Genomic DNA, 23,014 nt, shown 5'->3' on the forward strand with positions numbered 1-23,014 from the left:
CCCAGCACCATGCCTGGCTAATTTTTGTATTTTCAGTAGCATTTTTCACCATGTTGGCCAGGCTGGTCTCGAACTCCTGACCTCAGGTAATCCACCCATCTCGGCCTCCCAAAGTGCTGGGATTACAGGCGTGAGACACTGTGCCCTGCCATGAGCATCCTTTTAATGAAAAAAAATTATATATATATTTTTATATATAATATATATAATATATATAAAATATATATATAATATATATAAAAATTATATGTATATATGGACTTTTTAATGTAAACATAGTGTCTCTAGTCCCAGCTTCTCAGGAGGCTGAGGCGGGAGAATTGCTTTAATCCGGGAGGAGGAGGAGGTTGCAGTGAGCCGAGATGGTGCCACTGCACTCCAGCCTGAGCGACAAAGCAAGACTCCGTCTCAAAAAGAAAAAAATAGGAGATGGTGAGAAAAAGAAGATGGCCAGAAAGCATGAAGAAATGAAATGTGCGCTGAGGTTTAGTCTAGATATTTTGATATTGGAAGTATATTAATATATCTGATCATATGGGTAGATCTGAAGAAAAATCATAAAATGGTCTCCATAGATGCTGAAAATACATTTGGCCAAATTTGACAACCATGCTTGATAAAAATATTGACTTAGGTAGATATAGATGGATATTTCCTTAACATGATAAGATAAATCGATCTCAGCTCAACATCATGCTTAATGCCAGAATTTATAAACATTTCCAATAAAGTGAGGAATAAGATAAAAGATGTCCGTCGTCACTGCTATTATTTCACAAGGTGCTGAAGGTTTTAGCCAATGCAATTAGACAAGAGACAGAAAGTAGGAGTATAAAAATTGGGAAAGGAGAAGGTAAAACTATCACTACTTGCATAAGTTATTATTGTAAACTTAAAAGTTCTTGAAAGAAGCAGAAGAAATACCTTTAAAATCTTGCAGTTAGGAAGACCTTTGCAACTATGCCTTAAAATCCTAAAGTCAGAAAAGAAAAGCTTGATAAATTTGACTATATAAAACGGAAACTAGCACAAAAATAAAACGAAAAGGCGGGGAAAAGAAGTATGTAAAATAAAAAGAACTGGGGAATCACATTTGCAACTCATATTCTGTCTCTGTAAGAACAACAGCTAAGTAATGAGTAAAGAATGTGTACACCTGGAAGGTTGGCAAAAATCCCAAGATTGGACAATTTAGGGGCCAAGAGCCCTCTGAAGTTTCGCTGAAAAATTAACTTGCAAAAGGCAGATTATTTGGATAAAAGGCGTGCAAATGTATTTAACATGTTTATATGGGAGCTTGAACCCGGGAGGTGGAGCTTGCAGTGAGCAGAGATGGCGCCACTGCACTCTAGCCTGGGCAGCAGAGTGAGACTTTGTCTCAAAAAAAAAAAAAATACAGGGGAAATTGTTCATTTTTTTTCTTCAGTTTGAGAGCAAGTACTGTTTATTAACTGACCTGATTAGAAAAACAATCATGGTAGACACCTTAGTTCATTCTTCTAAGAAGCCTGTTAATCTGGTCCTCCCTGTTGCTGGCATCTCCACCTTCTACAAAATAGATGATGAGTTTCTTCATTCCACTTCTTGGAGAAGATAATTTGAAGGGCCACAGGAAGCTATTTGCTTCTTTGAAGCATTTTCCAACAGTATAGGTCTCATGAATCAGATCCTCCAGGCAGATGGTGCCATATTTACCAAGAGATTGAGCAATCAAAGCGTTTTCTGTCAAAGCAATTTGCTTCTTACTGATTTTGCCATAACCACGCTGGTAGATTAGTTCATTTACTGACTTCATATTTGGGTACCTCCATGCAATGTATGGCTCTACAATCCACAGCATGTTAGTTGAAGCCTTGTTGAGCTTCACAAAGGTTCCATTGAAGATTTGATGAAGGCAAAGAAGCTGCAACACCTTTTGGACCTTTGTGCTCACACCATTGATACCTCTGAATCTGATGACAAACACCAATTTGGGTTCTGCAGGCACATAGACGTTGCCAGCTTTTCTTGCCATCCTCACCATTCGAATTTCAGTTCTGTACATCTGCCTATATTCCTTGTGATAGTGCTTCACTTTTTCATAGATAAGCTTCCTTTTTGCCTTTCAAAATATCTTTTGGGCAAAGTTCTTTCTCAGGCGCTTGATCTTCAGTTCTGCGAAATTCCTTTGTTTTTTCTTAAGTTTCTGACACAGCGGGAAGCTGCTGCTGCTTCTCTTCGACATCCTCTATGGTTCTAGCGAGAAAAGAGGAGAAACTGCCCATTTTTATGCTTAGGTTCAACAATGTATGATCGGCCATGTAGAAAAATGATTGGACAAAAAGGGTCTAATCTAATGCTAATAGAATGAGTGGGGAAACCCAGCAAGGCCTCTCTGTCTAGATTCTTCTCGGCCTTCCTGAGCATGCATTCCTTCCTTCTGAGTATGGGGAAAGATCTCTCTGGATTGGGGGCCTTTGGGCCTACAGTCAAACAAGGTAGGTCAGATAATTTTTTTTATGGCCAGATTTTAGAAAGAAAGGCAGATGGAAACTTAGAGTAAGATTTTTAGGTTTTATGGCTGATTGGGGAAAAAGGGTTCTGGTTTCTATGGGGAAAAGGGGTACTGGTTTCTATGGCCCACCTTGGGGAAGAAGGATTCTAGTTTCTAGAATTCTAGTTTTCTAGAATTCTAGTCTTGAGGGAGAATGGGACTGAGAGATAGGAGGGTAGGAGAAGGTCAGAAAATAACTTTTGCTTTTGAGGCCTTCATTTTGGTGTATTGTTTTCTGAGCACCAGCAATGACATTCTGTGGATGCGTCTGTGTGGAACTGGACATTCTTGTATGTTGCTGGTGGGAGTCCAAACTGGTAAAATGTCTATGGGTAGAATTTGGTAATAGCTATCAAAATTACCAGCACAGCCCTTCACCCAGAAATTTCAGTTTATATTTATGTTTGCTTATATATGCATAAAGAAAGTCTGGAAAGATACATAAGAAACTAAGAAAAGGAATGACCTATGGAGGTGAGGGAACTGAGCAAATGGGGACAAATATAGAAGGGAGGCGGTATGCCTTTTCATATTTCCTGGTGTTTGAACCACGTGAATAACTCATGCAAAAAATAAATTTAAAAATGTCTTTAGTGTGGCCGGGCGCGGTGGCTCATGCCTGTAATGCCAGCACTTTGGGAGGCTGAGACGGGCAGATCACAAGGTCTGGAGTTCAAGACCAGCCTGACCAACATGGTGAAACCCCATCTGTTGGGAATAGGCCCCCCAAAATCTTGCCATAAACTGGCCCCCAAACTGGCCATAAACAAAATCTCTGCAGCACTGTGACATGTTCATGATGGCCATGACGCCCACGCTGGAAGGTTGTGGGTTTACCTGGAATGAGGGCAAGGAATACCTGGCCCACCCAGGGTGGAAAACTGCTTAAAGGCATTCTTAAACCACAAACAACAGCATGAGCAATCTGTGCCTTAAGGACATGCTCCTGCTGCGGATAACTAGCCAAACTCATCCCTTTATTTCTGCCCATCCCTTTTTTTCCCATAAGGGATACTTTTAGTCAATCTAATAGCTATAGAAACAATGCTAATGACTGCTTGCTGTTAATAAATATGTGGATAAATCTCTGTTTGGGGATCTCAGCTCTGAAGGCTGTGAGACCCCTGATTTCCCACTTCACACCTCTATATTTCTGTGTGTGTGTCTTTAATTCCTCTAGTGCTGCTGGGTTAGGGTCTCCCTGACTGAGCTGGTCTCAGCACCCATCTCTACTAAAAATAAAAAAATTAGCCGGGTGTGTTGGCGTGTGCCTGTAATCCCAGCTACTCAGGAGGCTGAGGCAGGAGAATCACTTGAACCCAGGAGGCAGTTGCAGTGAGCTGAGATCTTGCCACTGCACTCCAGCCTGGGCGACAGGGTGAAACTCTGTCTCAAAAAAAAAAAAAAAAAATCTTTTGTCCTGAGAAATTGAGCAGTAAATTCCTGTTACTGGAATCCTTTGAAAAATGGAAGGAAAATTTTGCAGGTTATCTATAAACATTACATTCAGTGACAATAAAGAGGCAATTCTCTTACATTCTGTAGAAACAATTCACAACACTTGATGCAATGCAAAACTCCAGACTGGAATCTGAGTAGAGCAGTTGATTTCCTATCAAAATTTTGCAAAATGATCTTTGAAGAAGATGGGAGAACTTGTCCTCCCAAGTTCAAGAAGTCAAGTTTTATTTCAAAGCTATAGTAATCAAGAAAGTATAATATTGGCACAATATTATACAGACCAAAATAATGGGGAAAAGCCTAGAAACAGATACACATGCATGAAAATATTATATGTGATAGGGTTAGTGTTGTAAATTGATTGGTGGATTGTTTCATAAATGATGCTGAAACAATTTGTTATTGTAACAGTGAAAAAAAGGCCTATCATGACTAACTCCATTTTGCTCCTAATGCTACCCTCCCCAATTATATATTTTAGGTTAACTTCCTTCCTTATCTCTGCACATAGGCCATGTTAACTATGGGAGGAATTTAGTTTATAGGTTAATTTTAAAGCAAGGATGAAAATAGTGCCTTTCCCTAACCACCAAGGAGATAGGAAGGGCATATGAACAAGTAACAGTGTTTACTATTAAAACTAAATGTTAAAAATTTAGACAAGAAGAGGTGGCTGACTACTGTAATTCCAGCACTTTGAGAAGCCAAGGAGGGAGAATCGCTTAAGCACAGGAGTTTGAAAGTAGCCAGGGCAACTTGGCGAGACACCGTCTCTACAAAAAACGTAAAATCAAAAAACAAAACCACTAGCCAGGCGTGACTGCATGAGCACATAGTTCCAGCTACTTGGGAGGCTGAGACAGGAGGATCACTTGAGCCCAGGAGGTTGAGGCTGTGGTGGGCAGTGTTCATGCCACTGCACTCCAGCCTGGGCAATGAAAACAAAACAAAACACAACAAAAAACCCCCAAAACAAAAACTACTGGGGAGGCTGAGGTGGGAGGATCACTTGAGCACGGGAGGTTGAGGCTGCAGTGAGCTATGATCTCCTCACTGTGCTCCAGCCTGGGTGACAGTGAGATCTTATCTCAAAAAAAAAAAAAAAAAATTATGACCTGACCAAGGACAAAGAGGTTTACCCTTAGTGACCCTTAGAAGGGAATATCTTGATGTGGGAAAGCTGTTTATGACTTGTAACATTGTGCAGTGAAAATAGTATTCCCCTCTGTAAAAATGCATACATTGTATGATCTTTTTATAAAGTGATACATAGGAATATTATTCATGGGAAAAATTTCTAGAATAATAGATCCCAGTGGATTTTAAACTTCATTCTGAAGAACTGTGAGGTGCCAAGAAGGTGCTTTGGGACTCAACTTGGCGGGTGTTTGCAGACCAAACTGTTGCGTTTTCAGGCATCCACCTCCTAATTGTATGTTTTACATATTGACAACCTACATAAGATTCATTTAAAGAAGTTTTGCAAGTTTGAAAAATTTGCAAATCACTTACATATACTGAGTGTAAAAGTAGTTATCTCTAGATGTTTTTCTCTCTTTTTTTTTTATTTCATCACTGAAGTCCCAAGTGACCTATTAACAGGAAGCCCAATTACCTGCGGTAATTTTCGTTTCTTTGAATATCTTGCATTTTCAGATTTCTCTGTAATGCAAAGTATTAATTTTGTAATAAGAACAATTGTTATTTTAATTTTTAAAAAGCTAATAAGACAAGAACAACATTACATTCACTTGATAGTGACATTTTAATACATTAAATCAGAAAAGAGTCTCAGCAAAAGGAATTGTAGGGGGGTTCTTATTCTCGAGTAGAGCACAGTGGTTTATTTGTATCTGTGGATTTATCTGTTTCCATAGTAGCAACCTAGGTCAACTAGAACAGGTGGATTGGGTTTTCTGTTGAATATGACCTCTTATTACCTTGTAAGTTAAGTTCTTGCTCTATTTGGCTGTATGAGACCAATGACTGGGAGAATCTGAACCAAACTAGAGAGTAACTAAAGGACATAGTCAAAGCAAAAAAATATGAAAAAGTTTGCTTTAAAATCCTTCTGCATTAGTTGGGCATGGCGGCGCAATGCCCGTAGTCCCAGCTAATTGCCAGGCTGAAGCGAAAAGATCACCTGAGCCCAGTGGAGGCGGCAGTGAGCTATGGTTTTACCACGGCAACTGCAGCCTGGATGACAGAGTGAGACTGCTCTCAAAAAAAAAAAAAAAAAAAAAAAGAGGAAGAAGAAAAATGACTAAATAAAAATCCCTCTGTAACTAATTTTACATTATATTCCTGAATTTTTCGCAGGTGAACCAAGTAGCAAAGTGTTAGCATCACTATTAAGTTCAGTAGATAGTCCTATTGCATTGTGTTACTTATTAGTTTATATTAAGAAATGATCTAATACTTAATGGGTCTTGGCCTTTTAACATTTAAACGACTCCTCAAGGCTTTTAGGAAGTTAATAAAACATTGGTTCCTTCAGTTTTTAGAGGTAATAATGAGAAATAAGCATGTGGAGTTGGTTACAGTAAATCTTTTTAATTTGGAAAGGTTTATCTTTTGACTTCCTGCCATTAGTGCATATATTCCCTGGGCAAGTTAAAAGGTGTTTTTTCTGCATTAATTTATCCTTTCTTTTCTTTTTTTCAATTTTTTTTTAACGTTTATTTTAAATTCGGGGGTATTGACAAAAAGAGTCAAACTCTGTAAAATATTTGAAGAGATTTATTCTGAGCCAAATGTAAGTGACGATGGCCCATAACACAGCCATCAGGAGGTCCTGAGAACATGTGTCCAAGGTGGTTGGGGTACGGCTCAGTTTTATACATTTTAGGGAGACATGAGACTTCAATCAAATACATTCAAGTAACACATTGGTTTAGTTCAGAAAGGTGAGACAACTTGAAGGGTGGGGCTTTCTGGTTACAGGTAAATTTAAAATTTTTCTGGCTGACAATTGGTTGAGTGTATCTAAAGACCTGGGATCAATAGAAAGGAAATATTTGGGTTAAAATAAAGAATTGTGGGCAGGGCGCGGTGGCTCACGCCTGTAATCCCAGCACTTTGAGAGGCCGAGGTGGGCGGATCACCTTGGGAGTTTGAGACCAGCCTGACCAACATGGAGAAACCCTGCCTCTACTAAAAATACAAAATTAACTGGACGTGGTGGTGCATGCCTATAATCTTAGCTACTCTAGAGGCTGAGGCAGGAGATTCGCTTGAGCCTGGGAGGCGGAGGCTGCGGTGAGCCAAGATCGCGCCATTACACTCCAGCCTCAGCAAAAAAGAGCGAAACGAAAAAAAAAAAAAAAGATGAAAAATTGTGGAGGCCAAAGTTTTTATTGTGCAGACGAAGCCTTCAGGTAGCAGGCTCCAGAGAGAATAGATTGCAAATGCTTCTTATCAGACTTAAGGCCTGTGTTGATGTTAATGCCAGGGAGGTATAATGAGGCCTGTCTGACCCTCACTTCCGGCCATGGCCTGAACCAGTCCTTCAGGTTAAATTTTAACGCGGAGGAGGTAGTGCATTCAGATGGTTGGGGCGGGGGGAGGGTCTTAGAATTTTATTTTTGATTTACAGGGGTACAAGGGCAGATTTGTTACATAGGTAAACTTGTGTCCTGGGAGTTTGTTGTACAGATTTATTCTTCATTCATTCTGTAATTACTAACCAGGAGCTTCCCAAATGCAAATTAAATGTCTATTGAGTACTAATGGTGTGAGCACTGTACTCATTGTGCCTGTAAACCTGAAAGCAAGTCAGGAGAAATTTGAGTTTGACTTAGCTTGACAAACGTATGTTTAGCCAACTTAGGACATTTCCTAATAAAAGTGAAACATCAACCCTTAACTTCATTTAGTAAAGGGTGTGAAACCATGCTTGCTTTTTAGGAGCAACATCTCTAAAACTTATCTTTCGCTTCTTCCTATTATGGCAAAGGTGTCCTGTTTTTCTTATCCAAACTGAGGACTAAGCTCAGATTGTTTTTCTTATCTTGCCCAAATTCCCTATCTAAGGGGTTTGGGGAGTCATGCCCTACAAACCATAAATTCTCATCAGATGAGTTTTGTTTAGACCTATATATTGTTACTACTTTCCAATCTGACTTTGGCATAATATTACGTGACAGAGAAGAAAATCAAAATATTTTACCTGAAAACGTGTTTCTTTGCCACATTTTGAAATGGCCCTGCAAAGCTGCCCTTTGTGGGGGAAAATTTGCATCTGTAAAGAATCTCTATTAACATAGCCAGATCTTTTTCCTCTAGGCCCTCCCAATCCTGAAGAGATTAACTGAGAGTCTAGCACCACTTAAAGGTCTGAACAGGAAACATTTGTCATCTGTTGTCTCTAAAGGCAGCCACTATGAGACTTCAAAAGAACCTTGGTCTCCGCAATCTTTTATCTTAACCTGAACATTTCCTTTCTGTTGATCCCAGGTCTTTAGACAAACTGGACCAATTGTCAACCAGAAAATGTTTAACTAGAACTCCCCCACTGTCCGCCACCCCCTTTGAGTTGTCTTGCCTTTCTGGACCAAACCAATGTAATACTTAAATGTGTTTGGTTGATGTCTCATGCCTCCCTAAAATGTATAAAACCATGTTGCACCTTGACCACCTTGGGCCCATGTTCTCAGGACCTCCTGAGGGCTGTGTCATGGGCCGTGGTCACTCATATTTGGCTCAGAATAAATCTCTTCAAGTATCTTATGATATGTCATGATCAGACAATGAAACTTGACTTAAAACTCAATACAAAAACTAACATGGAATGAGCCATGAACTTACATGTAAAATATAAAATATAAACTCTTGGCTGGGCGTGGCAGCTCACACCTGTAATCTCAGCACTTTGGGAGGCTGAGGCGGGTGGATCACCTGAGGTCAGGAGTTTGTGACCAGCCTGGCCAACATGGTGAAACCCCGTCTCTACTAAAAATACAAAAATTAGCTGAGTGTGGTGGTGGGTGTCTGTAATCCCAGTTACTTGGGAGGCTGAGGCAGGAGAATCGCTTGAACTCAGCAGGCAGAGGTTGCAGTGAGCCGAGATGGCACCATAGCCCTCCAGCCTGGGCGAGAGAGCCAGAATCCATCTCAAAAAGAAAAAAAAAAAAAAGATAATTTGGCAGGTAGGGGAGCCAGGGAGTGGGGGAGTATTGACTGGTCGAGTGGGAGATGAAATCATAGGGGATCAAGATGGGTTCTTTTTGCTGCCTTCCGTTCCTGGGTGGGATTGCAGAACTGGTTGACCTAGATTACCGGTCTGAGTGGCTGCAGCTGGTGCATCGGTAGGAATGGTCTCAAAGCACTAGTCTTAAGTTTTACAATAGTGATGTTATCCCTAGGAGCAACTGGGGAAGTTCAGAATATTGTGGCCTCTAGCTGCATGACTTCTAAACCATAACTTCTTTTTTTTTTTTTTGAGACCAAATCTTGCTCTGTCGCCCAGGCTGGAGTGCAGTGGCGCAATCTCTGCTCACTGCAACCTCCATCTTCCAGGTTCAAGCGATTCTCCTGCCTCAGCCTCCCGAGTAGCTGGGACTACAGGCGCCCACCCCACGCCCTACTCATTTTCGTAGTTTTGGTAGAGACGGGGTTTCACCATATTGGTCAGGCTGGTCTCCATCTCCTGACCATGCGATCCACCCGACTCGGCCTCCCAAAGTGCTGGGATTACAGGTGTGAGCCACCACGCCCGGCCATAAACCATAACTTCTAATCTTGTGGTTAATTAGGCTTACTGTAGCAGGACAAGCTGCAGACAAAAATCCTTAGACACCGAGTTAAAGAAGGAAGAGGTTTATTCGGCCGGGAGCATCGGCAGGACTCCTGTCTCAAGAGCCGAGCTCCCCGAGTGAACAATTCCTGTCCCTTTTAAGGGCTCACAACTCTAACGTGGTCCGCATGAGAGGGTCGTGATCGGTTGAACAAGCAGGGGGTATGTGACAGGGACTGCATGCACCGGTGATCAGAATGAAACAGAACGGACCGGGAAGTTTTACAGTGTCTTTCTATAATCTATAGATAACATCAGTTGCTAGGTCAGGGGTCGAATTTTAACTACCAGGCTTAGGTCAGGCAGGCCCAGGCCTGGTTTTGGGTCTGGTTCCTTGGTTTTGGGTCTGGTTCCTAGGCGCCAGGCTACCCGCCTTTAGTTTTGCTTCTCTTTCCTTTTCTGAGGATAGAACGATATAAAACAATATGAGAGGGTCTGTCTCTCTTCTCTCATTACAAAGGCAGTCTGATCCCCAGGCAAGAAGAGGATTTGTTCCAGGAAACGGTTATTATCTATCATCTTTATTTCAAGGTTCAGCAATACACTACTATGCCCAGGAATGAACAAGGGCAGCTTAGAGGTTAGAAGCAAGATGGAATTGGTGAGGTCAGATCACTTGCACTGTCATAATTTTCTCACTGTTATAATTTTTGCAAAGGTAGCTTCAACTTGAATGGTACAGAAACATTTTTAAAAGAACACACCTAAAACTGAACTCATTATCTTCCTGCCAAAATCTGTCCTTCATTGTTTCCTCTCAGGTGTCCTAGGCTTTGGTCTAGATTCCCTTTCTTGCTCTCTCTGACCTTCTTAAGAAACTGAAGCCAGCCTGGTGGGATGATCACAGTTTGGGGGCCCTGAGATAGGTGGTTCTCAGGCCCATCCAAAGTAGGAAGGGTGTTTTCCTATGACTACACAGCGAGGTGGAGAAATTGACTATAAAGTTGAGTTTGCGGGTGGAAAAACAGGATTGAGCACTGAGGCCAAAGCACTAGGCAAAGACAAATACTGGAAACAAGGATCAATGTTGGTGGTTGGGAAATTTGAAACCAACATAGCCTAAGTAGTGAACACAAGGTTGAAAAGAGTGGACCAGAAGTGAGTTATTTAGGTGCAAGTGGGGTAAGGGTTGTAGATTAGCTATTGGGGACAATGTTCACTATTTGGGTGATGGGTCCACTAGCAGCCCAGACTTCACCATAATGCAGTACAAGCCTGTAAGAAATCTGTACTTGTATCTCTTAAATATATTAAAATTTAAAACATTTTTAAAAAGTAAATAAAAAACAAAGTGGGATGATAAAGAAAAAAAGTGAGTTATTAATGGTGGGTGGAAGTAGCAACTTTCCTTTAAGTACTGGTGAATTGTATTGCTGAGTAAACATCGTGGCATAAACAGTATCTTCACATCCTTAGCTGTGGCACTGAAATGAAGCTCTATGGATTGGTGATTGGTCTATGAAGACAAAAACTTTGTTAGAATTGGGAATAATTATTTTTTAAAAGACAAGTGCAATTTAAGAATTGTATCTATATCAGGGCCGGGCACAGTGGCTCACGCCTGTAATCCCAGCACTTTGGGAGGCCAACTCAGGCGGATCACAAGGTCAGGAGATTGAGACCATCCTGGCTAACATGGTGAAACCCCGTCTCTACTAAAAATACAAAAAAAATTAGCCTGGCGTGGTGGCGGGCACCTGTAGTCCCAGCTACTCGGGAGGCTGAGGCAGGAGAATGGCGTGAACCCGGGAGGCGGAGCTTGCAGTGAGCCAAGATCGCGCCACTGCACTCCAGCCTGGGCGACAGAGCGAGACTCCATCTCAAAAAAAACAACAACAAAAAACAAAAAAACAAAAAAAGAATTTTATCTAGATCAAAACATACAAGTATGTTGATTTCTCAAACTTTTGATGTAAGTGCAAGACCTTCCCTTTGAGTTTAGGTTCATTCTTGGAATTCCTATACTCTTTCTTACTTGAACTACCCCCTTAATTTCCATCATCACAGAAATTTCACTGGACAGTCTTAACTGTCACCTGAACACCAAAATGCCATGCACAGTCCCTGATACTTCTTTTTCCAGCCTGACTTTCTGTCAATCCCTCATGCTCACCTTTGGCCACAGTCACACTATTAACACCACTTGTAGACTAAACACAGCAGCTATTTCATGTTACTGCAGTCATACAAGCTAATCCTTCACTAGAATACTGGTTCAGTTGAATGGGGCCTTGTGAATTCCTACTGAATCCCTTATGATCCAACACAGTTGACAATTCTTGTCATCTTTCCTGATTCTCCCAGGCATGAATAGTTGATTTGTTCTCTTTGTTTTAACAGCATTGTGTATATATTCTACAAAGCACTTACCACATCCTCTCTCCTCCAACAGACTGAGTTCTTTGAGGCCAGGAACCACATGTTATCCATCTTCATATTGCTAGTAGCTAACCCAGGTCCTGGCATATAGTAGGTTCTTGATCACTATTTATTGAATAAATACAATAAATACTGTCTGGTAATAGCTTTTTAATTATTTATTTATTTATTTATTTGAGATGGAGTTTCACTCTTGTTGCCCAAGCTGGAGTGCAATGGAGCAATGTCAGCTCACTGCAGCCTCCACCTCCCAGGTTCAAGCGATTCTCCTGCCTCAGCCTCCCCAGTAGCTGGGATTACAGGCATGCACCACCATGCCCAGCTAATTTTTGTATTTTTAGTAGAGACGGGGTTTCGCCATGTTGACCAGGCTGGTCTCGAACTCCTGACCTCAGGCGATCCGCCTGCCTCAGCCTCCCAAAGTGCTGGGATTACAGGTGCGAGCCACTGTGCCTGGCCGTAATAGCTTTTTAAGTGTGTGTATACCTTGTGCAAGATTAAGCTCCATCTCGTGTGACCACCAAGATGCTCTCTTGGGAAAAGATGCAAGACCAGGACTCAGATGAGTGTTGCAATTGTGGACACAGGGAGGGGCAGCCATGTATTTGCTGATCTCAGTCTATACCATAATTTTTTTTTTTAGTTTCCTTGTATGGTTACTGCACCATGCTATAATATTTGGTTATAGTCTGAATAACACATGCAAAAAGACAGATTTGCCATCCTAAATAATAATTAGAATGGCTAAAATTAATTTCCCTTTCATGTATATAGGTAAATCAACTATTTGTAATCCTGGTGACACATTAGAGTCATCTCTAGAACTTAAGCATTTTTAATGCCTGGGCGTCACTTCAGATTGAATGAATCATGATCTCTGGCATGGAGCCAGGCGTCAGTATTTTCAGAGAGATCCTGGGTGATTCTTTGTGTAGCCAAAGTGGCATACAACAGTCAGCAAAGTGCTGAGTTACACCCAATGTGCAGGTGGTCATTATTCAGTCCAGGTATGTTTTCCTTAGTCAGTTGGTTCCAGAACATGATGGTGGAACATATCAAGTGGTTGTTATTACCAGCAAAGTTTAGCTGCTCCATGAGCTGTATTTGTTGGGTGGATAGTGGCAGGCAGAGCAAATGACATCTATATGTTTGGTGTTCTCGGTGAAAGAGGAATTAAGGTCAAATGCGAGGGGAGTTCCAATCTTCAAATTGATCATTGATAACATTTCTGGTGCCCCTGTTACTTGCTCACCCCTGCCCTTTACTAGGGAAAGCAGAGGCAGCAGAGATGTGGTCCTTGCCCTCAATGGAGGAGGTGACAGGGAGGGGAGGAAGAGTTGCAAAGCTACTCTTACCCTCTAGACACTTTCTATGTGTTATCTCATGTAATCCTCATGATAGCCTAGTAAATTAGATGTGACTGTTGTCACACAAAAAATGGATTCTCGGCCAGGTGTGGTGGCTCCTGCCTGTAATCCCAACACTTTGGGAGGCTGAGGTGGATGGATCACCTGAGGTCAGGAGTTGGAGACCAGCTTGGCCAACATGGTGAAATCCTGTCTCTACTGAAAATACAAAAATTAGCAGGCATGGTAGCCCGTGCCTGTAATCCCAGCTACTTGGGAGGCTGAGGCAGAAGAATCGCTTGAACCCAGGAGGCAGAGGTTGCAGTGAGCTGAGATTGTGCCATTGCACTCCAGGCTGGGTGACAAGAGCAAAACTCTATCTCAAAAAAAAAAAAAAGAGAGAGAGAGAAAACGGATTCTCTTAATTTCCTCTTCTACAAAATGGGAATATTAATTGTTTTTACCTCCTTGAGTTGTTGTGTAGATTAGAGGAAATTAATACATATTAAGCTCTTAGCATCACTGAACATACTAAGCATTCAGTAAACACTGGAGATTCTTGTTATTGCCCAAGGTCTTAAAATGAGCAAGTGTCGAGGGAGGTAGGATTAAAACCCAAGGCTGTCTAACTCCAGAAGTCATGTACTTTCTTCTCAGCTTTGCAGGCCAGGTGGGGATTTAAGAATAACGCCATGAAAGCGGGGCACTGTGGTGCACACCTGTAGTCCAAGCAACTTGGGAAGCTGAGGCAGGAGGATCACTTGAGGCCAGGAGTTCGAGGCTGCAGCGTACTGTGATTGTGACTATGAATAGCCACTGCGTTCCATCACAGGCAACACAGCAAGACCCCGTCTCTAAAAATAATGACAATAATAATAATTCCATGAAACTACAATATGAAGTTGCAATAGGTGCAACGTATAATGCAGTGCCAGAAAAAGGGAGGGCCAGAGCATGAGAGCTGCACAATCACACTCAACCAGGGATAACAGTGAGTGTGGGCGGGGCACAGAATGTAGAAACCCAAAATCAGGGTTCAAGTCCTCCCTTCACCATGTATTAGCTGTCTGATTTGGGACCAGTTACATCTCTAGTGTCCTCAATTTCTTCTTTACATAAAATAGAAATGATAATAATACATTTAACTTTTTTATATTAATCAGGGTACTGCTGAGAAAGAATCAACAGGAGGCCAGGAGTGGTGGCTCATGCCTGTAATCCCAGCACTTTGGGAGGCGGAGGCGGGTGGATCACTTGAGGTCAGGAGTTGGAGACCAGCTTGGCCAACATGGCAAACCCCATCTCTACTAAAAATACAAGAATTAGCCGGGTGTGGTGGCGTGGGCCTGTAATTCCGGCTACTCAGGAGGCTGAAGCAGGAGAATCACTTGAACCAGGGAAGCGGAGGTTGCAATGAGCCGAGATCATGCCACTGCATTCCAGCCTAGGCAGCAGAGTGAGACTCCATCTCAAAAGAAAAAGAATGAATCAACAGGATATTTATTTATTTATTTATTGAGACGGAGTCTCGCTCTGTCGCCTAGGCTAGAGTGCCATGGCACGGTCTCGGCTCACGGCAACCTCAGTCTACCAGGTTCAAGCGATTCTCCTCCCTCAGCCTCCTGAGCAGCTGGGATTACAGGTGCGTGCCACCATACCCGGCTAAAACAGGAGATTTATTTCTTTATGGAATTGGCTCACACACTTACAGAGACAGAGAAGAGTCCCAAGATCTGCAGTTGGCAAGCTGGAGACTCAGGAGAGCCAATGATATTGTTCTAGCCCAAGTCTGAAGGCCGGAGAATCAGGAGAGGTGGATGTAAATTCCAGTTCTAGTCTGGGCCCAAAGGCAAGGGAAGACTGATGTTCTTGCTTGATGACAGTCGTGTCATGAGAGTAAATTCTCCCTCACTCAACTATTTTGTCTATTCAGGCCTTCACTGAATTGGGTGAGGCCCACTCACACTGGGGAGATCAACCTTCTTTACTCAGGCTACAGATTCAATTGTTGATATTTATCCGGAAACACTCTCACAGACACATTCAGAGTAATGTTTAAGCAAATATTGGGGCACCCTATGGCCAATCAAGTTGACACATGAATTAACCATCACAATCATGTTTTCCTACTTCTTTGCATGCCTGGTAGTTTTTGATAAAATGCCAGAAATTGTGAATTTTATCCTGTTGAGTGCTGTATATTTTAATATTCTTTTAATTATTCTCTAGCTTTGTTCTGGGACACTGTTAGTTACTTGGAAATGTCTGTATCCTTCTGGATCTTGCTTTTAAGCTTTGCTAAGTGGACTGGAACAGGATTTGGTCAAGGGCTAATTTTGCCCCGCTACTGAGAGAATACTCTTCTGAGTACTCCGCTTAATGTCCGTTGAGTTGGTCTGTCTGTTGGGCAGATGAATTATTCACATACCAGATCTGTGTGATCTCCCAGGACTGTTCCCTCTAATGACTCATGTGCTGATAAATAATTAGCTGAGGACTGGAGAGGGATCTTTCACAGATCTCCAGATTTATCTGTCTCTGCAACTCTCTCCTCTCCAGTACTCTGCCCTGTGAACTCTAGCTGCCTTGGCCTCCCTCAACTTCCACCATCTCAATTCAGCTGGGCTGGGCTTCGTCTAGTTTCCCTCACCCTAAACTGCAGCCTGGAAAATCTCTCCAGGCAATAAGCTTGGGCATTTCTGGGTTCACTTGGTTTGTTTCTCACCACTCACGGAATAGTTTCTTGCATTGCCTGATGTCCAATGTCTGAAAACCATTGTTTACACACCATTTTTTCAGTCATGTCAGTCATCCTGGGCCTTGTTACTCCATCTTACTGGGAAGCAGAAGTCACTTTCTTACTGTTTTTGAGGTTGGCATTGAAAGATGCCAGAATATGCCTCCTCAAAGTATGCTGCTTTGTCATATGCATTACTTTAAGTTAAAGGCAATTGAGAACCAGCAGATGCAGAAAAGCTCTTTACCTCCCTCTAACTGCATGAAAGTGGAGTATTCATTTCCCCTTTTGTAAAATACATTTACATTTATAAAGAAAATTTCTATTTGTAAAGGTATGTCTGTACCAGGAAGAAAGGTATTCTGGCAGACAACTCCTATCACCTGAGACTCTTAGCTGCATAACCAGACTACTTTTATTTATTACATATTTCTGCTCCTCTCTCTCCCATAATGTGCCTCCTCGACTCAGAAGCCCCAAACCCCTTTTAATTTGTTTAGCCTAAGATGATAAATAAGCCTCACTTATCTGGCCACCTCTTTGAGTCACTTTTCTTTCTGAAACTCCTTTGCCTACATATGTAATTAAACTTTTCTCTTATTTATTTATTTATTTTTGAGACAGAGTCTCACTCTCACCCAGGCTGGAGTACAGGTGTGTGATCTTGGCTCACTGCAGCCTTGACCTCCTAGACTCAGGTGATTCTCCCACTTCTGAGTAGCTGGGGCTACAGGCGCCTGCCACCACACCCAGCTAATTTTTTGTATTTTTAGTAGAGGTGGAGTTTCACCATGTTGCCCAGGCTGGTCTTGAACTCTTGGGCTCAAGTGATAGGCCCGCTTGGCTTCCTAAAGTGTTGGGATTACAAGCATGAGCCATCATGTCTGGCCTCTCTTGTTAATCTGTCTTTCATTAGCTTAATTTTCAGGGCCCCAGTGGGAGACCCTAGAAGGATAGAGAGATAAAGCTTTTTCTCCCCTATAGCATATGTATAATAATAGAATGGCTCCATTTGAGCCTGCAATGTGGTTATGTGTGTTTGCGATGGTTGATGAATGTGGCTAACAAGGGGGAGGTGCGGGGGAGGGTGACAGGGATCCAGGTTATTTGTTTTTTCTTTCTTTCTTTCTTTTTTTTTTTTTTTTGAGATGGGGTCTCACTCTGTTGCCCAGGCTGGAGTGCAGTGGCGCAATCTTAGCTCACTGCAACCTCCACCTCCCGGGTTCAAGCAATTCTCCTGCCTCAGCCTCCCGAGTAGCTGGGACTACAGGTGCACGCCACCACGCCTAGCTAATTTTTTGTATTTTAGTAGAGATGGGGTTTCACTGTGTTGCCCAGACTGGTCTGGAACTACTGAGCTCAGGCAATCCACCTGCCTCAGCCTCTCAATGTGTTAGGATTACAGGCATGAGCCAGTGTGCCCGGACTCATTTGTTTTTTTCTAAAAAATTTTCTCCAAATGCATTTTTGAAAAGTAGTTTTGTTTAAAAATATGAAAACAATATATATTCAAGTAGATAGTATGAACAGTGTATAGATAATATAAAGTGCAAATTAAGTGTTATAACTGATTCCCAACTTTATTATTCAATCTCATCCTAGTCAGCAGAATGAATTGCGGGGTGTGTGTGTGTGTGTGTGTTTGTGTGTGTGTTTGGTGTGTGTGTATTCTTCTGGTGTTTCTGAATTGTAATATGGTGTTAGGATTTTATACAATATAATTCAAGCATAATATAGTATTTTTGACACAAATGATCATTAGAAATATAAATTCTTAATAGCCTATCATTATTTCAAGAACTAACATTTAATAATGTAATTTTTTGTTATAACTTTTTTTTTTTTTTTTTTAATGGAGTTACCCTTTTGTTGCCCAGGCTAGAGTGCAATGGCGCGATCTCGGCTCACCGCAACCTCCTCCTCCCAGGTTCAAGTGATTCTTCTGCCTCAGCCTCCCAAGAAGCTGGGATTACAGGCATGCACCACCATGCCTGGCTAACTTTGTATTTTTAGTAGAGATGGGGTTTCTCCATGTTGGTCAGGCTGGTCTCGAACTCCCGACCTCAGGTGATCCGCCCATCTCGGCCTCCCAAAGTGCTGGGTTACAGGCATGAGCCACTGTGCCAAGCCTGTTATATATTTTAAATTTTGTTTTGTTTATTTATTTTGAAGAAAGGTGAATGAAGTGTGAACATTTTTCAAGAGTGCTCTATAGTTTTTTCGTTAATAAACTAATAATATGTGTTCATCTTACAAATTAAAGAAGGCTGGGTGTGGTGACACATGCCTGTTGTCCCAGCGACTGTAATACTCCAACTGGGTTCTTCTTGCCCACTGCCCAGAAAAGCCAAGACACTAAGAACAGTAGGAGTTGCAGTGGAGAAAGAGTCTAATAATAGCAAGGCTGGCCAAGCTAGGAGAACAGGAGATGTTTTTCAAGTCTGCCTCCCTAAGAGTTCAGAGGCTAAGGTTTTTCAAGGATAGTTTGGTGGGCAGGGGACTAGGGAATGGAGAATGCTGACTGTTTGGGTTAGGGATGAAATCATAGGGGTTCGAAACTGTCTTCATGGACTAAGTCAGTTTCTGAGTGGGGAGCCAGTTAAGTCATTTCCTTTGTGTGGGTCGTGAGTCCAGATGTGTTAGCCCACCAGAATGCAAAGTCTGAAAAATATTGCAAACACCAGTCTCAGGTTTAACAGCAGTGATGTTATCTATAGGGGCGATTAGAGAAGTTACAAATCTTGTGACCTCTGGCTACATGACTTCTACTTACGTAAGTCAGGAGACAATGACTAGTTACTATTTTACTATGCCTAGGGCTTAGCAGAATTCAGGCCTCTACCATAATTCTAACCTTATAGCCTTTCATTAGCTTTACAAAGGGCAGTTTCAGTCTCTGAACAAGGAGCAGGGTAATTTTAGGAAGGGCTATCATCATCCTTGCTCTACGGTTAAGCTATAAATTAAATTCTTCCCATAATTAGCTTGGCCTATGCCCGGGAATGAGCAAGCACAGTTAGCTTGTGAAGTTAGAAGCAAGATGGAATCAGTTATGTTAGATTTCTCTCACTGCTATCCTTTTTGCAAAGGTGGCTCCCATTCTTGGGAAGCTGGGGTGGGAGAATCACTTGATCCCAGAAGTTCAAGACCAGCCTGGGCAACACAGTGAGACCTTGTCTCAAAAAAAAAAAAAAAAAAAGAGAGAAATAAAAAGAAGAAAATAAAAATTATTTTGAATCCTACCACCCAGAGATGACTTTGACCACTGTAGCTACTTAGTAATTCTTTTACCAATTAAATTAGCAGAAAATATCCTTACACCTAATAAAATTATATGACATAGTGCATAGGATTGTTTCACGTATGTGTAATAGTACCTAGTAAGCATTTGTTCTCTCTTTTTTTTTCTCTCTCTTGCTCTCTTGTGCTCCCTTGTTTTCACTCTCCTTAGTTATTGTTCTCCTGATTATATGATTTGGATCTGTGTGTCTTTGCCAAATCTCGTGTTGAAATGTAATCTTGGGCTGGGCGCAGTGGCTCATGCCTGTAATCCCAGCACTTTGGGAGGCTGAGGCAGGTAGGATCACCAGAGGTCAGGAGTTCGAGACCAGCCTGTGGCTGGGTTTAGTAGAGACGGAGAAACCCCATTTCTACTAAAAATACAAAAAATTAGTCTGGTGCGGTGGCAGGCGCCTGTAATCCCAGCTATTCGGGAGGCTAAGGAAGGAGAATTGCTTGAACCCAGGAGGAAGAGGTTGTGGTGAGCCGAGATGATGCCATTGTACTCCAGCCTGGGCAAAAGGAGCTAAAGTCCTTCGCAAAAAAAAAAAAAATGTAATGTCTGTTGTTGGAAGTGGGGCCTGGTGGGAGATGTTTGTATCATGAGGGTGTGTCCTTCATGAATGGCTTACTGCCATCCACTTGGTGCTGAGTGAGTTCACATGAGATCTGGTTGTTTAAAAGTGTGTGGCACCTCTCACTCTCCCTCTCTTCCTCCTACTCTGGCTGTATGATGTGCCTGCTCCCTCTTTGCCTTCCACCATGATTGGCAGCTCCCTGAGGCCTCCCCAGAAGCTAAGCAGATGCTAGCACTATGCTTCCTGTAAAGCCTGCAGAACCGTGAGCCAATTAAAACTTTTGTCTTTATAACTTACCCAGTCTCAGGTATTCCTTTGTTTTTTTTGTTTTCTTTTTTTGTTTTGCGACAGAGTCTCACTCTGTTGCCCAGGCTGGAGTGTAGTGGCGTGATCATGGCTCACTGTAGCTTCAAACTCTCCAGCTTAAGCAATCCTCCCACCTCAGCCCCCTGAGTAGCTGGGACTACAGGCATATGCCACCAAGTTCAGTTAATTTTTAAATGTTTTATAGAGACAGGGTCTCACTATGGCTGGTCTCAAACTTCTGGGCTCAAGTGATTCTCCTGCCTTGGTCTCCCAAAGTGTTGAGATTACAGGCGTGAGCCACTGCGCCTGGCCAGATATTCCTTTACAGCAGTGCCAGAATGGCCTAATATACTTGATAAGGTATATATGATGGTCAGTAAACACATATTGATGAACTAATTAAGTAGGACAGTTGATTCCATTTGCTAATTCAAAATACATTTGTTGAGCAAAACAGATATAGTCCCTGCACTGATGAAGCTTTTACAGTCTCAGGAGAAACTACTACTAATCAAATAACCATACAAATAAGCATAACCCACAAGCTATGCTAAATACTATGAAGCTATGCTAAGTATTAGGAAACTATGATAAATACTTGGACCTGACCAAGCTAGATGGTCCAGGAGCATTTTCCTGGGAAAGCAATTTGTCAGTTGAAAGAGTCATCCTGACGAAGGAGCAGGGCAGGAGTGCGTGGGCATCGCACACACAAAGGCTCCAAGGTGGATGGCAGGTGATGCTGAGGGAATCAAGAAGGTGCACGTGAAGATGCACAGAGTGGGGCTTAGCAGGCTTAAGAGGCAGAGCAGGGCCACATCACCCTGGGGCTTGTAGGCCACATTAAAGATGTGAGCCTTTAACCTAAAAGTGGCATGAAAACATTGAAGGATTTTAAGAAAAGAAGCATCAGAATTGGATTTGTGTTTTGAAAATACCCTTGACTGTGTGGAGAATGGCTAGAGGCAAGCAAAAATTAATGCAGGGGGAGCAGGAGGCTGTTGAAGTAGAACAGGTGAATGGGGGTAGAGGCTTTGACTAGAGGGTAATGGGGGTAAAAGTCATGGCAATGGCAATGTTGGGGAGAGGGAGAGGGAGAGGGAAATGTTCAGCATGACACACAAGTTTCTCAATTTTAAAGGTATGTGGACCAACAATGTATAAGAAGAATTATTCACTACAACCAAGTGGGATTTAGTCCAGGCATGCAAGCCCAGCTCAACATTAGAAATCAATTAATGTAATTAATCTACTATATCAACAAGCTAAAGAAGAAAAGTCACATAAACATATCACAAAGAAAGCATTTAACAAAATCTAATATCTATTCATGATTTTAAAAAAGGTGTCAGCAAGTTAGAAATGCAGAGATTTATCTCAACTTGATCAAGAGCATCTACAAAAACCTACAGCAAGCCTGGGCAACAAAGTGAGACCCTGTCTCTATAAAACATAAACAAAATTATACAGGTGTGGTGGTGCACACCTGTAGTACCAGCTTCTTGGGAGGCTGAGGCAGCAGTGAGCCACAATTACGGCACTGCACTCCAACGTCGGCAACAGAGAATGACCCTGTCTCAAAAAAAAAAAAAAAAAAAAAAAAAAAATCCTACAGCTAAGATCGCATTTCATTGCGAAAGACTGAATGCTTTTGCTCTAAGATTAGGAACAAGGCAAGGATGTCAGCTCTCATCACTCTTATTCAACACAGTACTGAAAGTTCTAGCCCCTGCAATAAGCAAGAAAAAAAAAGAGAGAGAAAGAAAGAAAGAAGAGAGAGAAAGAAGAAAGGAAGGAAGGAAGGAAGGAAGGAAGGAAGAGAGGGAGGGAGGAAAAGAGAAAGGACATACATATCAGAACAGAAGAAGAGGCCCGGCATGGTGGCTCACGCCTGTAATTCCAGCACTTTGGGAGGCCAAGGCGGGCTGATCACAAGGTCAGGAGATCGAGACCAGCCTGGCTAACACAGTGAAACCCTGTCTCTACTAAAAATACAAAAAAAATTAGCTGGGCGTGGTGGCGGGCGCCTGTAGTCCCAGCTACTTGGGAGGCTGAGCAGGAGAATGGTGTGAACCTGGGAGGCGGAGTTAGCAGTGAGCCAAGATCACGCAACTGCACTCCAGCCTGGGCAACAGAGCGAGACTCTGTCTCAAAAAAAAAAAAAAGAACAGAAGAAGAAATAAAACTGTTTGCAGATGACATCATTATCAACATAGAAAATGCCAAGGATTCTACAGAAGAAAAAAAAATCTGCCAGAACTAAGTGAGTTAAGCAAGGTCACAGGATACAAGATCAACACAAATATCAATCACATTTCTGTGTACTAATGGTGAACACATAGAAACTGAATTTTAAGCCAAGCATGGTGGCTCACACCTGTAATCCTAGCACTTTGGGAGGCCGAAGGGGGCAGATCATGAGGTCAGGAGATCGACACCAACCTGGCTAACAGGGTGAAACCCGTCTCTACTAAAAAATACAAAAAAAAATTGGCCGGGCCTGGTGGTTGGCACCTGTAGTACCAGCTACTAGGGAGGCTGAGGCAAGAGAATGACGTGAACCTGGGAGGTGGAACTTTCAGTGAGCGGAGATTGCACCAC

At 42.2% G+C, this 23,014-nt stretch overlaps 1 protein-coding gene and 1 pseudogene across 3 annotated transcripts in view; one reads left to right on the forward strand and one right to left on the reverse strand.

Annotated features, from left to right (window-relative positions):
• The window catches only part of TTC39B (tetratricopeptide repeat domain 39B), a 194,702-nt gene that overhangs the window by 1,591 nt on the left and 170,097 nt on the right, over positions 1-23,014 (forward strand). Inside the window, exon 1 of one of the 3 annotated variants that reach the window (XM_055092104.1) lies at positions 2,686-2,850. The exons of the other annotated variants lie outside the window; for them this stretch is intronic. Coding sequence (XP_054948079.1) covers positions 2,688-2,850 — 163 coding nt within the window. The 5' untranslated portion in view covers positions 2,686-2,687. Of the gene's footprint in view, positions 1-2,685; positions 2,851-23,014 lie in introns of those variants that run through there. 3 annotated transcript variants of the gene reach the window in all.
• Positions 657-2,300, reverse strand: LOC100995436 (large ribosomal subunit protein uL30-like; annotated as a pseudogene).

The sequence above is a fragment of the Pan paniscus genome, chromosome 11 (genome assembly GCF_029289425.2).
Source record: "Pan paniscus chromosome 11, NHGRI_mPanPan1-v2.0_pri, whole genome shotgun sequence".
Lineage (NCBI taxonomy): Eukaryota > Metazoa > Chordata > Mammalia > Primates > Hominidae > Pan > Pan paniscus.